At 35.7% G+C, this 18,392-nt stretch overlaps 1 protein-coding gene across 1 annotated transcript in view; it reads left to right on the top strand.

Annotated features, from left to right (window-relative positions):
* Nucleotides 1-18,392, top strand: part of LOC108718600 (CUB and sushi domain-containing protein 3) — a 696,593-nt gene that overhangs the window by 146,779 nt on the left and 531,422 nt on the right. The window contains exon 3 of the mRNA XM_041566615.1: nucleotides 7,094-7,206. Coding sequence (XP_041422549.1) covers nucleotides 7,094-7,206 — 113 coding nt within the window. The remainder of the gene's footprint in view (nucleotides 1-7,093; nucleotides 7,207-18,392) is intronic.

Here is an 18,392-nt window from a genome sequence, read left to right as displayed (position 1 = left end):
GGGAATTAAAGGAATAGTTCAGTGTGAAAATAAAAACTAGGTAAATAAATAGGCTGTGCAAATCACTCCAGCCTTTATACATTACATTTTTGGCTAACTAACTATATCAGAAACATTTTTTTATTTTGCATGACCTATCTATTTACCCAGTTTTTATTTTTATACTGAACAATTCCTTAAAAGCTGAGCAAAATAGTCAAGATGCCTACATGCCACCTTCATTCTGTCCCTATTGTAATAAATACAGCACTGTATTCATGGTGGTGGCTGCAGGTCTGAAAGGGATTGCAAAGTCTTGCAGCAATTATAATGCAAGAAGACAGTGTTTTAAAAAAAAATAGCAGATTGTGCCTATTTTTAGCACTTCTTTTTTGTGAATCACTGAGTATAACACTGTTCTATGGCATAGCACCCCATAGAAAAGAATGATTGAGGGCTATGACTTGTGAGGAGATTAGTTGTCCACAACATAGCTCCTCCTCAATAATGTAAATTACTGGTGGAAAAATACACCCATCGCTAATTTGCCTGGGGTTTTCTCACGAGGCAATTATGGACAGCTTCAGAAAAATGAAGTGGCAGTTGCAGTACATTAGTCTCCAGCTGTAGAGGAGATTTGTTGTGGGCTACTAATCCTTGTGTGTCCTTGCCCTAAAACAGTTGATTCAATTCAGATAAGTTAAGACTTTATTAAGCAAGAAAGGTTTTGGAAATATTTCAGTATGTTTAGTGATACGTTTGTGATATAATTTGAGCTAGGAATCCACATTTTCATAAATCTAAATCTGATTGAGAATAACTTATTTATTTAAAAACATCTGAAAGCTGTAACACAGTAATCAATCCTAGTAGAGCAATTTAGGACACTGAATATAATTACATGGAGTTAGAATTGCCACACTTCCACAACACCATCTGTGATTTAAACCATTACCACTAATGGGACTTCTAACATAAGAAATTGTCGCATGACAGACATTTGCATCCATATGTATTTCTGTTTTGTGTTCTCAGGGCTTTACATAAGCTCCACAGAAATACCAGGGAAGTTAGAGGGAAGACGTTACAATACACTGAGCTTGCTTTATTTATCACATAAGAGTCATTTATCAAGCATTGTCTCTGGCTGAAAAAATAAAGTCTGAGAAAATGTTCTGTAGTATACAAGAGCCAAATTCCATCTCCAACTTTCAAACTGTTGTCCATTATATTAAACCTTCTAATAGGCCACTGCCTCTTTTCATAAAGGAAATTACTATTCTGTAAAAATGTATTTCAGGAGCATGTTGATTCGATCCTGTGATATCCAGTCTGTTTGTCCTGCAGTCTAAGGGGATTAATGTCACTGCCCTTATCAGATAAGTCTTGCACAACAAAGCAACATTTTACCTCTTTTCACTTTTTAATCATTTTTATTGGAATACTAAATCACAAATGACAGAAACTGACTGCCTTTCATTCCTCTGGGAACATTTCCAGATCTGTACTAAAATGATCATTGGATTTCCACCTGAAAATCAGTCCGTTAGATAATGGTTCCAAGTTATTATTGATTTAGAGGGACGAGAAGAAATATAACAGTGCTCATTTTTTAATGAAAAGGAGAGCAGAAATACACTGCATATAGCTAAAGCCTTTAATTCATTTCATAAGTATCTGAGTGTATTATTATTATTATTATCTTTTTTGTAGAAGAAATAAAGTCCATGCTGTATCACCAACATATGGCATATAAAATGCAAAGGGGCAGTAAGCAAAGGCACAAGCTGAGCAAGACAAAGTCTAGGCTCATTTATATAGCAACTAATTATCAATTAACTTTAATTAGTCTTATGCAGGAAGAATCGTAATGGAAGCAGATTTCTTATGGGTTAAATTTGCCCAGTATTAGTACGATTTAACATGGAATCAAGATTTGCTAGGTTTTTTAACACAATCTTTCAGTATACAGTATATTAGGAAGCAGAGTATAGATATAATATAAGGGACTTCAGAAATATGACCCATGAAAATGATAGCTATTCTCTTGACAACATATGCATGCATATAAAAGAGGATGTTAATCTCATATCTGTTCAAACTTTCTTCTATTATATTTCAGTATACTATTTCAAAATATAAATGTCAATTGTCTAAGTACAGTGTTTGCTGCCAGTTACTTACTATAGATGCTCCTATGTTCCAATCCCCATAGCGAGCCAACCACACCCACCTACCGGCATCTTTTTTGTCCTTCTCTTTTTGCTTTTGTTCTCATTGGAAGCAAAATTTTCTTTTTAACCTTAGGAAAGCAATAGGCCTGCCCATAAGGCATCCTAGGGACAGGGGTTATGGTTCCCCAGCACATTACCTCATATCTTGGAGTCTTTTTTGCTTCAGCTCCTGGATAAGTTAAGGCACTGGTGTGCATTGTTTTGGTACTCCTTGTCTACCTGTGTTTCAGTTGCCAGTTCCTTATTGCTGTCAGACCTGGCCTGCCCAAAAGGTGGTGTAAGGCAGTGGTGTAAGTGGCCCCTACACTCCATTTTATGTGATCTACATCCATTAGGGCTACTTGTTCAAGGTGAGCAATAGCCAGAGCATGTCATACTGCAGAACAAAATAGGAGCACACTGCATGCCAGCCCGCTTATCTATATTCATTAGGGCTAATTACTGACTGACACTAAGCTAACTGCCACCTCCCTTGCCTGAATAAGGCTGGTTGCATGCCTAAGGTCTATATTTCAGACCACAGTTTTCAGATCATAGGACTCCTTCAACAAGCAGAGTGTCTGTTAGACAATCGAGATGAACTGTGTTCAGGTTACAAATATGACTGGTCCAGGATAGGAGTCTTTTGGTTATACTGCTGGCAAACCGGAGCATCATTGTGACTTAAAGGCCAGGTTTCTGCTCCGTGTCCAGAAGGCAGACTTATTTTGGGTCTGTTTTTTCTTCAGTTTTTCCAATCTCCAAGTATTTAGAATACAAGGCTGGCTGTTCTTCCATACCAGATAGGTAACTGATTTAGACAGCAGATGATTGAAGCATCCAATGAGTGCTGATTCTTTTGAACCACCAGCAGTATTGGAAACTGCCTCACAGTTACGTCCGTGTGTGTTTCTAACTGTTCTATTGCCTCAGGCTACAATGTCTTGGACTATCTTGAAGAGGATCATAGTCTTCCCTTATCTGAGACGTTTGCAGTTATTGCAGGATAGTGCAAATCTCCTACATCTGCTGGCCTAATTGATTAATATTCATGGATGAATTGAGGAAATTTTAAGTTACAGTATCTGTGCTGCAAGTTTGTCTAAACAGGATGTTTAGATGTGTTTACTTCTGTTTTGTCCAAGTCTGACACATTGTTTCCTATACTGTGGGGATTTCCCATTACACTTGCTGCGCATTGTGTGTCTATAGTACATAGTCACTCTCTATCCAGATAAACTTCTAGATATGACTCTCCTATTAGCCTTGCTTGTTTCTCGGATTTCACATTATTGTTCTATAGAAGTAGGACTTCCTTGTGTGGCTCAGCCACTCCTGATACACTCCTGATATATCTGACCCAGCATGGCTCTAGTGTGGTGGATTTGAAGCCCTTCTGACACTTACTGGAACATCTATATGGCCTCACCAGTCCTAAGGTCAGCTTCATTTATGGAGTTCATATATGTATGATAGTTGATTTTTCAAATATAGATATGTTCCTTACTTGCGGGAAGAAAATAGACAGGTTTTGTGGCTGATTCTAAGCATCTCTCCAGGGTTTACAGCCTGCCTCCATGGTTTATGTGATTACCCTTTAGCTTTACTGGGGTTATTTTATTTTTGGATCTGTAAACCTTAAGGGTATCCAGTTATACCTCTCACAAGACTATGTTCCGTCAACCAACACGTTTTCTATTCCTTAGGTACAGTAGTTGCTCTGGTTTCCACGGGGACTATCTTCTGGATAAGGGGATTGGTACCCGTGTTTTCACTGTTAGTTGAGTCTCTCTCAGCATAGGATGTTACACGGTATAAGGAATTCTAACCCGATGTATGTCTCAGGTGCCCTTGTCCCTGTTCTTTAGGGATTTGTGTTCTGTTAGAACAGCTCTGACTGCTAGGCATTCCAATATGTCGGTGTTTATGGTACATGCCTTGTGTGCCTCATTGTGTATTGTATGCCCTGCTCTTGTTGTAATATTCTTAACAGGTCATACCTACAAAGGGTCTGTTTTTGGTTCTTACTCCTACCAAGTGTTTCTTACAGGTACCTTGCAATATGCATTGAAATTAGACATACATGTGATAGATGGTTTTCTGGTACGTAGGAGAGTAAGTATTTCAACTTGCTGAATTCACCATGTGTCTTCATCTCGCTCTCTTCTGGAAGGGTGAATTGGTTATGTTATTGAACAGTATAGAGTCTTTGCTATAGGACAATTCTTAGTCTTGTAAACTCTATATTACCTTATAGAGGTTGCATGGTTGTGGCTATCTTGTCAGTGTTATTCCATTCCTTGTTAAAGATTCTTGTTAAAGCCTATTGCCTCCCATTTGAAAAGCAGTAGCTTGCTACATCCCGATGAGTACTGACATGGAGTTAAACAAGGGTAAAGGGAAGATTATGCCATACATACCGTGATCTTCCTTTCCTAGACGAACTCCATGTCAGTGTGGCTTGTCCTTTTCCAGTAATTTGAAAAGCTTGTTAAAAACACACCAGTATGTGGGTGTGGTTTTAAAGGTTTGGGGAGGTTCCTTCTGATGGGGGAGGGGCTATCCCAATGAGTACTGACATAGGGGCAAATTTACTAAAGGGCGAAGTCACTAACGCTGGCTTAAATTCACCATTGTGACGGTATTTCAATATTTTGCTGATTTACTAACAGGCGCAGGCATAACTTCGCTAGCAAATGAGACTGACACTGGCGCTCATTCACACTCAATTGCCAGTCTCTGTTGTACCTATATGAATTTAGTTTGCATTGTTCAAGGCAGGGCTTCATTAATGAACACACTACACACAAACCTGGCATAGATTTAGTTCTGTTGTAGTACTTGGTTGTTGATCTTATAAAAAAAGAGGAGTTGCTACTGCAGGGATATTATTATTAAAATAGTTATTGTAGCTCAAATGTCAATAGAAATGAACAATGATGTAACAGAACTCAGAATTGGTGCAAAATATATATTTCAGGCTTTCAAGCCTAAAATACTCCAGTCCTTATCATGCTCGTAACACAACGGTATATTAAGGCAATTTTTTACCTGTCCACAATTCAATTTTAGATGGTAGATTATATGCCCTATGTGCCTTCAGGATACGTTTTTAGCACTGTGTATTATACATTGTGGTTCAAGAATGAATATTGGAAAAGAATACATATGTCCCAAGAAGATTCTGATCACATTGTAATTTTCATATTTACAAACTCTATGCTTTTGTTCATTAGGATCCATATAATAGTATATAGTAGTAACCAATTAAGGGAGGAAAGATCTCTAAATCACAAAAGAGCTTTGGGAAATCTCTATGTTGCGATACTGCTTTTCAACATTTAATGCACATAGTAGAACATTTTAGAACTATTATGTTATTATGTGGTTCTTGCTTATGGATATTACTTAATCAATCACATCAGCGCCAAACCAAGCAGATCATACAAATTCTAATTCAGGCAAATAAATAATTAAAAACATATTTTACACAGGCACAACACCACGGATATCAGATACAAAGAAATACATAAACATTGTTATACAATTTTTATACATTTTATATATACATTTTAGGATACAACATATATCTATTTAAATATTTGATAAATATTTAGTTAGAAGAGTTCATATACAAGTTTCTTCTGGGGAGGGTAAGACTTTTAGGGGCAGATTTATCAAGGGTCAAAGTGAGAATTAAAATTTTCAAATTCGAATTTTGAATTCAAATGTTTGAGTTTTTTTTATCAAAAAACTGTCAAAATCAACTAGGGAATTGTTAAAATTAAATTTTCGAAATGTATCATACACTGACCTTTTCAGAACTCAAATTTGACTATTCACCACCTTAAACCCACTGAATTGCTGTTTTAGCCTATGGGGGATATCCTGGGATCAATTTGGATTTGTTTGCTGCTTTCCTGAATTTGAGTTTGTGGGTCACTCCTATTCATCCAAGTACCAAAAAAAATAGATTTTTTAATAAACTGCAGTTGATTGAATTGTGAGTTCATGGGAGTTTAAAATAACTTCCATGAACTCGAAATGCGACCCTTGATAAATTTGCCCCTTAGTCCAGTTATGTAAAATCAAGTCACTGATGCACCATTGTGGCAAGTAATGAATGCTACTCTACTTCTTTAAAATTAATTTTAATGGATATTGAACACATTAAATATAAAGAATAACTCTTCAGAAAGCCAATGGTTCATCAGCAGGACTATCATAAAAATGTGGTGAAATTATAATTTGGGATACAAATCACCTCCTTCACTGGCATTATAATTACCAGTTGACAATAAATGGACAAAAGATGCAACCAAATGAAAATGAAAATAGCAAAACATAATGGTATTCTATAGTTGTAATTAAATAAATCTGTCTTATTGATCCATTTTATTTTGATAAATGAGAGGGTTATCCTATCAGTGGCATTTCATTACTAACCTCTTCCATTTATCTATTGCTATTTGAATCGTTGTGCTGATGCGGCCGACTCAAAGTTTGATAAACAGTTTTTAAACAATCTAAAAATGAGGACAATTAATTACAACATGATAAATTAGAATAGTTTGATAAATGTGTCCTGCTATGTTCAGCAGCAACCATTGTTGAGGCGACAAACAATTGTTTTACTTTCAGGTATGCATTATAATAAGAGAATGAGAAAATAAACGTTGATAGGTCAGTCAGCCCCAAAGAAAGTCAATTTTTTAAGCTTGGTTAGATATTTCTCTGCTCTTAAAACAGATGCTGTAAAAAAAATATGTCATGCTATGTACCCAACAGGAGCCTAATGTTCAACCTAATTTATGAATGAGACTTTTTAATGCGGATTTAAAATTATACAAAGATCGAAATCATGCATATAAACTAAATATACTGTTTTAATTATCTTTCAGGCTAACAGGATTTCATCTTCCACCACCTGTAACGAGTACAGGATCAGTGTTTTCATTGCGCTTGACAAGTGATTTTGCTGTTAGTGCCCATGGTTTTAAAATATTCTATGAAGGTAAGACGGACTTTCTACTTTTGAAATGAAAATGAGAGAAAATTGCACGAGAACAGATTTCTGTTTTTGGATTTTATTTATTCAAACGGATAATGTATTATGTAAAATGAAATAATGTTTGAGATCTCTAATCCAGAAATACATTATTCATAAAGTGCTAAATGATGGGAAGCCTGCCATAGATTCCATTTTAAGCAAATTGTTCAAATTTTAAAAATGATTTTTCTTTCTGAATAATAAAAAAAAGAACCTTGAACTGGATGATAACTGAGCTGCAAATAATCCATAATGGTGGCAACACAATCTTGTAAAGTTTATTTGATGTTTAAATACATTTTAGAAGATTTGAGATAAGTTGATCCAAATTACAGAAAGACCCCTTATCAGGAAACCCCAGGTCCCAAGCATTCAGGATAATAAATCCTATACCTACGGTATTAATGGATCAGAGAGCTTTCAACCAGGCACTAGGCACTGGGGGACGAATGACATAACATTTCATCACGGGAATTAGCACCACCACCCATGTGCACATGTGGAAGTAATGTCAGTGCTCATGTGCAATTTCTGCTCTGAAGCTGCTGAATGACCCCTGTGTATGTGTACATGTGACTGATGACATCACTGGCTCCTTCTGCACATGTGTGTTGGGAAAATTGCAGGAGAACCTAAAAACAGGAGGCATTACTTATTTACTTATGATGAAGGGAAACTGGGGGCAGGGTGCCAAAATCAGGTAATTCCTGACAACATTACTGGAGTTTACAACTATGGATCATAGAGAAATTTAAGATCAACAAAAACAAATCAAAACAGGGCATGTTGAACCATGTTTTAGTTTAAAAAATGAATATTGTACACAATTTCTCTCCTTCTTTTTTCTTATTGAACATCGCTAATTGGGCATTATTTACCCTGCATTTACTTTCTCACAGTTTTTCAAACAATGATCGCTGTTTGAAGGGGTCTTATTATTTTCTGTCCTACCAGCATTTTAGGCAGATTATGTAAGACAGTGTCTGTTTTACTAGAGCCTTCCCTGGAGTGAGAGTCACACTAAGGCTAATGGCAGCATATTAATACTGGACAAAATTTATAGGATGTATTTTACTTGACACTGCTTATTTCTTTCCTCTAAAAATATTTTCTTTAAAGCAGAAATCTTGTTTTATTATTGCAGTGTTATCAATATCAGTGTTATGTTGTCCAGCTGTTTTTTTAGCCATCTGTCATCTGTTTAAAGATAAGGATTTAATATGTTCAGATAATATAAATAGAAATGCATGAATTGTGTCTGAAACCAATACCAGAAAAATAACAGATGTTTATCTAATGCAAATATCATGCTTTCCAGAAACCGTGCCAAATTTTGGAAACTATAGATTAAGGAGTGTATAACAATTATAATCTACCTTGAACTTGTCCTACAGACATTAACAATAAAAAATCTTTAAAAAGTAACTGTATATAATAATTGCTAATCCCTTAGCATTGCCCTATTGTGTAAATGTTGTAGTACATTTTGATGTTTCAGTGTTACTGACTAGAAAAAGCAAACTATAGATTAGTATGTATAAGAGCGGCCAGCTTCACCAGCTATAATTATTTCTTCATGTTGAACACAGGTATATTGGGTTTTAATAACATACAAACAGCAGTTTTCAATTATATGTTTGCATTTCAATGTAACATCTAAACATTTTCTATGGTTGACATAACCAATATTTAGATTTGTTTTTTCAATAAATGAAAAACTTTCTTCTCTGTTGTGGAGCTCTTATGAATTTATTCTTGTTCATGCAAGTGTATAATGAGAAACAAGAGCTCATTAATTTAAAATGTGATTGGTAGTTTCTCCTTTCCTTTCTAAAAAGCTTTTATCTTATTCCTACCAGGTTGACCAATAATTGCATTTTCACTTCGGAGACGGCTATAACTTAGTGGCTTTGGGGAGTTGTTGCCTTATTTCATTTCATGCATGTTGGTGGCTATAAGTTGAGGCTTTTGAATCAAATCACACAATGTTTTGCAATATGACTATGTAATTAACTACTTTCATGGTTAGCCTTAAGAATAAATGCAATTGTCAAAGACTTTGGGGAATATTTATCAAATACCACAGTCTGCTAGGTTGAAATTTTGCCTCACTCTATTTATTTCTAAGGGTTTTTTAAAGACGTATTTTTTAAATGGTGAACTTTTTACTTTCACCCTTTGATAAATATGCATTTGAAAATAACATATAAATGAATGGAGAGAAGTGGTATTTTACTTTAGTGGACTGTGGTGTTCTCTAACATTTTTTGATAAATATACCCTTTTATGTCTTTGTCTTCTCCCATTCATATTCTATTCCTGAAAATGACATTACTTTTGGAAACACACTTAGGGGGTTATTTATTAATGGTTGAGTTGATTTCACCCGAAAAACTCTCATTTTCGGGTAAAAAAAAACCTCCCGATAAAGCCTGTCGAGGTCATGTGGAAATCAATGTCAGCGGTCCCTTGAACCATTTGAAGATGGCTGTAGCCTTCATGATATTCAGGATTTTTTTTGGTGGCTTGCACTTGAAAACTCGATTAATTTGAGTGATTCAAGTTTTTTTTTCATCAAAAACTTGATAAATTCGACTATTCAGCTTTTTCACCCCAATTACACTGATTTGAGTTTTTTACATTCAGGGTTTTTATAAATAAGGAAGATTTCCAGTTGTAAGTTTCTTCAAGGTATAAAAAACCTCACAAACTCAACCTTTGATAAATAAGCGCCTTAAAAAAAATATGTGAATTGCATTTTAATTTTCGGCACAGCCTAGAGCCAAATATAGATCTTGTCTGAAATATAGAAGTAAAGCAGGATGAAATTTACATCTATGTTTTTGGAATATGCTTTATCTATGATTAACCATTTTATCTTTACAATTGAATCATCTGTACAGGTATGGGACCTATTATCCAGAATGCTCGGGGCCTGGGGCTTTCCGGATAATAGACCTTTTTGTAATTTTAATCTAGATACCTTAATTCTACTAGAAAATCATGTGAATCAAGTACAATGTACTATTTTATTATTATAGAGAAAAAGGAAATCATTTTTTAAAATTTGTATTATAATAGAGTCCATGGGAGATGGACTTTCTGTAATTTGGAACTTTCTGGATAATGGGTTTCTGGATACTAGATCCCATGCCTGTACAATTTTTTTTAAAATAAAGAATATTTCTCCCATGGGATTTGTGGTACTTAAAGTACTTTACAGTAGCTGAGATGATCATTATGAGGGTTATTTATTAAGGTTTGAGTTGTGTTTTCAATAAAAAATTCTAGTTTTTGAGGTGATTTCTTCGGTCAAAAATATTTTTCTTTGGTCAAAAATATTTTTATTTGGTCAAAAATATTTTTTAGAAAAAAAGATTTATTATAGTCTGACCCTGGAATTAGCTTGAATCAGAAAAAACACCATCTAAAACCTGCCAAGGTCATGTAGGAATCAATGGCAGAGGTCCCTTGAACCATTTGAAGATGTAAGTAGCCTGCATGATGTACAACTTTTTTTCAGAAGCTTTTGCACGAAAATTTGAATAATTTGAACGATTCAAGTTTTTTCCCGGAGAAAACTACTGATGAGTTTTCGATTTTCGCAACTCAAACTAGCAATAGCGAGTTTTTTCCATTCAAGTTTTTTCTTAAATAAGATACAATTTGTATTTTTAGTTCATTTGAGGTATAAAAAACTCTCACATTCAACCTACTGTATGATAAAAAAAAACCTATATGTGCACATGCAGGACACCAGGATATTAATGGGGGCATGTATTTCACAACCTAAAGTTTTCTGTTTTTCTTGTAATCTATTGGAACCAGTCAGTAGGTAGCATGTATTGGTTAGCTGTTTAAAAACACAAAGCTGTTTGGTTGCTGTTGTTTATTAGATGGGCAAATGTTACTCTTTTTATTACATTACCATGTAAATGATTTATTCATTCAGTCAAATGTTGCCATATGGTTTCCAGCCTGGATCTTTTGCATGAAATATAGTTTTAAGGTAGTTATACATGGACCAATAAAAGTTGCCAACATAGCCCTCCAGAACCCAGAATTAAGATGTTGAGGTCTTCTCAACCAAGATCAGCAGCTTATTGGTTTTATGTACTTGGCCCTTGGGTGGCCCTGTCTAACTGATATCAAAAAACAGCCAAATATTTATTAGGCAGATAGGAAAATTCCACAGGGCAAAGACTGCATTGTATGATTTTATCATTGGCTCCTGGGCTAATCACATCAGCTAAATTTGGTCCAGTACAGTCCTGATTTTTCTGTGTATTTTCTGATGATCTTGCATGCTAAGAACGGCTGCAGTTGCCATTGTAAGATAAGAACACTATAATTCCTACAGGTTTTTTTGGACACATTGAATTATATGTACATACAGTAAGACTTATTTTAACCTAACTTTCAATTATGGTTTCAATCTGTATAGTATTTAACTGGCTCAGGTGGAAACAATTCTATTGGATTCCAATGTTATTAATGGGGAATAAACTTAATAAATTGGAGGACCAGTGTTTTTTGTCTAGACAACCCTTCTTACAATGTTAATCTTTAATTAACCTTTAGCCTAGTCCTGTCCCTATTGACTATGCCATACCTTGTGCACTTTTTTATCTCCAATTTGTACCTCTATGTTCGCCTCCCATCCACTTATACTGTACGCTCTACGGGGCATGGACCACTTAGCACTTAAGCTCTTTGTCCTATGATTCTGTATATATTTATTATGAGATTTGTCTCCCCCATGTATACTTTTATATATGTTGTACTTTTATGCACTGTACAGCGCTGCGGCTCCTTAAAAGCGCTTTACAAATAAAGTTATACATCCATAAGTATAATTCACCTTTATTTTCAGGTGTTAAATGAAGTATGTCTTAAGAACTTCAGTTACAAGGTACTTATGCCTATACATGTTCCTTAGTATCTTGCACCAAGCCCCAAAGCATTTACTGGGGACCTGAAGGGAAGCTCAAATTAAAAAAAAACACTTCATTGTGGTTATAGAAAGTTCAGATTTTGTTCTTTTCATATTATTCTACATATCAAGTTTTGATTTTGACAGGTGGAGGCTTATTTATCAACAGTCTTATTTTCATGGGCTTAAAGGTGTCACCCTAAATTCAGAACTGATGCTAAGTACCCAGTTCTCGACTCTTGCTTCCGCCTTTAACAGTCGCCTTTCACCTCGGAAGGAGCCTTTGGCTAATTGGATGCCACCAGGTCTAATTAAGAGAGGTGCAAAGTGAGGGGTTCTGAACAAGCTAAGGGGCACAACTGAAGTACAGAGTCTTTTGGGAAGATGGTCATGGTACAAGGCATAAACAGAATCATAGTCAGATCAGGCTGGGTCGGGGCAGGCAGAGTACAAACGGAGTCAGGCAGGCAAGGGTCAAACCAGGAGATCAATCAGCAGGGATACAGAACAAGCAAAGTCGGATATCAGGCAGGGGTCAGGATACAGATGTCAGAATCGTCAAAAAGCCAGGCAGGGGTCAAAACAGGAATCAGATCACAGAATTCAGAAGCAATAACAGCACAGAAACCACCTGGAAACTCACTAGGAGAAAACCTATAACGGGCAATGATTACACCAGGAAGGTCCGTTTTAAACATTAGAATTTCGCGTCAATGCGTGATGACGCCATTGCGTCTGCACCTTTAATTCACGTAGAGGTGCGCCGCGCACAACCTAAGGAACCGGCCCCTGCGGCAGTGAGGACCGGTGTGGCGGGCGTTCCCGTCTAGGGGGTGGCAGGCTTCCCTGCCATCCCCCCACTAGACCACCATGGTATGTTATTACAAGAGGTTTTTATAAAACCACAACTAAACTCACTTTCTCTAAAACCACAAATGTCATGAAATTTATTAAAAACTCTGATTAAAAAAAAGTATGATTGGGAAAAGTTGCAGAAAAGTCATGAAAACAGTGACTTTTTCAGTATTTTCATATTCGCAAATGTCACAGTTTTGTCACATAATAAATCCCAAAAAATTGCACTTTTTTCCCCTCAACTTTTTCAGAGTTTTAACGTCAAAAAAGCCAGATCTGAAAAAGTTGTGGCTTTATAAATTGGCCCCTTAATATATGCTTCAGTATAACTTTCTTGTTTATATACAGGTATGGGATCTGTTATCCGGAAACCCATTATCCAGAAAGCTGCAAATTATGGAAAGGCCGTCTGCCATAGACTACATTTAATTTATATTATCCAAATTTTTGGAAATGATTTCCTTTTTCTCTGTAATAATAAAAACAGTACCCTGTATTTGATCCAAACTAAGATATAATTAATCCTTATTGGAAGCAAAACCAGCATTTTGGGTTTATTTAAGGTTTACAGGATTCTCTAGAAGCTGTAAGGTATGAAGATCCAAATTACAGAAAGATCCATTATCCGGAAAGCCCCAGGTCCCGAGCATTCTGGATAAGAGGTCCCATACCTGTATAATTGTATGATGTTTGCACTGTTATGACTGGGATTTGAGGCCATTTGAATTTCCAACAACAGTCAAGAAAAGCTGAGAACAAAGTAGTGGCAAAAGTTAGACCAGAAGTGTTGCCCCATATAGTTTTCATTCTAACAAACACCCACAAAATGATACATAATCTTAGATCCTGCATTAATTTCAGGTTTTAATGTAAGGTTTTCTTTCCAAACTTTATGCTGTAAAATAATTTTAATTAGAGGTTTATATTTTTGTTTATTGTACTTTGTAAATAAAAAAATGCAAACATTCTTAGAGACAGTGTGTGATCTCTTGAAGGAGTCTAGGTTACCTTGGTTCAGGAAATGAAAAATACAGTAAACAAAGAAAAACTTCCAGTTTGTTCTGCACACTGTTCTTGAAGGCAGCAATATCTTATCAGTCCAACACAGCTGTCAATATGACATTTAAACTTATTAGAGTAAATGATGCAGCTACAAGTTACACGAATACAGCAGAGTCCTGTGTTGGTTTATAGAAAGCTGTGGGGCTTCTTCTAGCCCTCTTCATTTCTGTAATCTGGATTACTAAATGCACAAGGTCATTTTTACCACATGGTTCACTTTCACAAGGCACCATTTTAATACCAGAAGACATCTCACCATAGAGTTTTTCCTTTCTTTTTGTTACAAATATAGTTTCTTTCATATTAGTAAATGCTGCTTAATAATATCCTTTTAATATTACAAACTCTAGCTAGACAACCCCTACGGCAATAAATCCTGGATAACATATAACCTGATTTATCACATAGTCATTCCCAATTGTGCTATACGAGACATGCTATTTTCCCCTGCAGCGTTAGACATGCACATTTTCTTGTTCCAATAATGTTTTTATGAAACAACATCTTTATTTTTGTCCTGAGCAGCAAGTAGCTGACAGCATCTCCTGACCTTTGTAAAACCCATGGCTTCATCTGTTGAGGTTCAACATTGATTTTTTTTCTGAACATGTATAGAAAAGGAAACCATAAGATAACATTTTCTAGGAATTTTGCTTGGTGGTAGAAATTAAAATACTGATTTGCATACAGTCTGTATTGTTATAGCTGTATCATTTTCTTATTCATGTACACATACGCTGTGCTTTAACTTGGGTTACAGGTTACTTTGTGCTCCAGAACAGCAAACATACATATGCAATGCTGCCCAAAACAAAATGCTGATGGTATACATTGGAGATAAATTCAGGGAGACTCAACCTCATATTCCTTAATGTTGATGGTCGTGAAAGGAAGTAAAGCAAATCTAGGCATCAGTGAAATTAAATTAGTATCAATTGTCCTTTAAAGGGGACCCGTCACCCGAACAAAAGTATCGAAATCCTATTTTATCATGTTAGTCAAGCAAAATGAACTTTAATTACACTGTATAAATTATTTGAATTTTGTTTCCATCAGTCTGGGAACTCATAATTATAACAAGCAGGCAGGAGCCATTTTGTGGACACTGTTATTAAGACAAGTCTTGTATCATCTCAGAATCTTGTTTGTGCACCAGAATGGGGGACCTGATGTCCATCCCCATGCCCTGGCTACACAATTAAATGGTTAAGAGAACTGGGGGAATGTGGAGAGAGCAGTGACATCTAGGAAGTGCTGAATGGAAAGTGCCTAGGCATAGAGGCGGGGTAGGCAATACTTGATTGACAGCTGATATTTTTAAATGAGTTTACAACAGCTATGAATGCTTTAATAAAAAAAAAGAAATTGGATTTCATATTTAATTTAAAAAGGACTTTTATTATACAGATTTTTATGTCTGGGTGACGGGTCCACTTTAACACTTGTGTTTGCTTTAATCATAAAATGTGCCCTACCATGTCCCCCATCCCAAATCCACTTCTAAATCCCATATACTTTTATTGTCATTACTACTGTATCAGTACTGTATTATTTTATACTCACTTGTCTTCTCAGAAGGACTGTAGGATGCATCAGCGGGAATAAATATGACTAAAATAAACTTCGGATTTAGAGAAGGCCTTTGCTAACCTAATGCACAGGTCTCTTATTTCAAGTGTGAATAAATCTGAGCTCTGATGCACAGTTGCATTTTTCTTTCTCATTATAAAAGTGTGTTGATTAACTTCCTCATGAGTTCTGTGATTCACATTTCCCCAATGAAAAGATAACGGGCAAGACATAAAATAGATGAAAAGTTCCTTGGTACATTGATGTTACGGGATGAAGGATAGGATGTCTCTTTGAAAAGTTTCCTTAATACATAAAAAGTTTTTCATTAAACATGATACTGTGTGAAAAGATCATTGGCTTGTTCAGTACCTGACTTGTAATTCTTTACACTCTGAAAATTCTGCTTTACTTTATGCCCCAGTGGCTGACAGTAACGACTTGGCTGGTGATGTATGATACTGAGAACATTATAAAAAGAAAAATCAATTTTAGCCTTATAATAAGTTCATTTTTTACACATAGCATAAAAAAGTGAAATGAGATGTATTTTCCACCATAGTATTTATAGTGTTCTAAAAAATAGTAGTGTTGTATGGATGGGATAACATAATAACTGAACATAAATAATATTAACGATAATGCATTGTTAAATGTTGCCAAATAAGGAAAGGTTTTTTCAGTGGCATAACTAGATACTACTGGGCCCCACAGCAAATTATTTTTCAGGCCCCCAAAATGTCTATAGGTTGACCTGCTTTACCAATATTTATTGAAATTGTTCATGATGTAGGGCCTCATGGGACCCCTATACTTTGTGGGTCCCGCTGCAGTTGCAGGGTCTGCTTTCCTCTGTAGTTATGCCCCTGGGCTCGTTGACAACAAATTGCAGGGCTTTCTCTTGTTTCTATGGTGTTTTTTTTTTTTTACTATAGGCTTGTCAATGTCTTCTCCAAAGAAACCTTGTGTGATAAATCTTTTACAGAAGAATAATTGAGGTTATGACATAATGTATGGGCTATAGTCTGCTATTCCTGAAGGTATGGTTAAAGGTGAAAGCATAATGGCAGAAGTTTGCATGGAGCAGACAGGCAAAGGTACATGGCACTAATATTCAAAGAGAGCACTTTCCAGAATTTAGAGCAGATTTATTATGGGTCGAAGTGAAAATTTACATTTTTGAATTCAAATTTCAAATTTGAAATTTCAAGTTTTTCTATGCCAAAACTGTCAAATTCAACTAGGGAATTGTTAAAATTCCATTCAAGTTTTTCATACACTGGCCTTTTAAGAACTCAAATTTGACTATTTGTCACCTTAAGCCTTCCGAATTGCTGTTTTAGCCTTATGGAGGATGTCCTGGCATCAATTCAGCCTTCCTGACATTCAAGTTTTTTTTTAAATAACTCCCAAGACCTCAAAATTCAACCGTTGATAAATCTGCCCCTTAATGTAATAGGACATATAAATAAAATAATGATGTGTTTGTTCATTTAAATATATGGATAATAGCTCAGAAATGTTACAGTTTGATTCCATTTATCAAGAGAACATTTTGTAGCCCACTGATATATGCTTTTCATTTAATGCCAAGATTAATGCTGGGTTTTAAAATGCTTCAGAAATTTGCCTCCTCAATGATTCTTGACAAATAAAATAGATTTTTTTAATTTAGTATTATTAAGCATCAGATACATCAGTACACGCTGATAAAAAAAAAGTCTGCTTCATTTAAGTTAGAACATATATACATTTTTTTAGAGACTCAGTGGTTGGTATTGCAATTATTTGACACAAAGAAGTTTTGGCACTTAGAAGTTTTGACAGGATACAATAGTAAAATTGTTGTACCAAAATCAGATGTCCACATGCAAACGGGTTAAACTGAATGGGTGGCATTGAAGGCACATTTTATAGTGAATCTATCGGCATGTATGTTCCATTATGTATTGCTTTTCTTTACATGAATCATAAGTTTGGCATACACTGGCAGATGCAGGCTATGCATTCTGTTGTAAATTGTAAGAGTTTGTGGCAGGGTAGACAACTGAGCAGCTAAGGCTCCAACTAGGACAAAGAAAGGGACCAGTGTCTTGACACTACCTCAACCAGATAGGGATCCAGTGGAAGAGAGGCTGGGTTAATTGGGGCCTAGTTTCTCAAATGCAAGGCTGACCCCTCAACTGAAAGTCTGTAAGAAGGTACAGCATCCCGACATCAAGGAAGAAGCAGGGAAGTAGGCAACAGACCAGAGTCCAGTGGCCTGAGGAACCTTAACTCTCCAGGTGTGTTGTCGGGAGAACTTGCTAAGTTTTAACTGTACTATAATAATGGTGAATGGTTGTTTTTTCATTATAATAATATAATATTACAGTAAATGTAATCAATGTTGCTTACAACTAAAATATGTGTACAGTGTAACATTTTATTATCATCATGGAAATTACTTGAGTAATTATTAAATGAACACAAAATTGACTCTACTCAAAAATACTCAATGTGGGATATAGATATCGTTATGTTGGTAATAGGTATGTGAAATGTCAGATCACTGGAGCAGCTCTTTGAAAATGCAGTGTAGAGCAAGTGCTAAGAAAGGAAAATGAATGGAGACAGCTTGAAAGCACAAGAGGCTAGCCTAGCGAGAGCAAAGGTCCTAAGTGCACCTTTTACAGAAGACAGCTTGTTATATGTAAAGACATTTAAGGAACGGAAGCTTAAAGACAACATG

Source organism: Xenopus laevis, chromosome 6L (genome assembly GCF_017654675.1).
Source record: "Xenopus laevis strain J_2021 chromosome 6L, Xenopus_laevis_v10.1, whole genome shotgun sequence".
NCBI lineage: Eukaryota > Metazoa > Chordata > Amphibia > Anura > Pipidae > Xenopus > Xenopus laevis.
The sequence above is the reverse complement of the archived record's forward strand: the minus strand, read 5'-3'. Positions and strand labels throughout refer to the sequence as shown.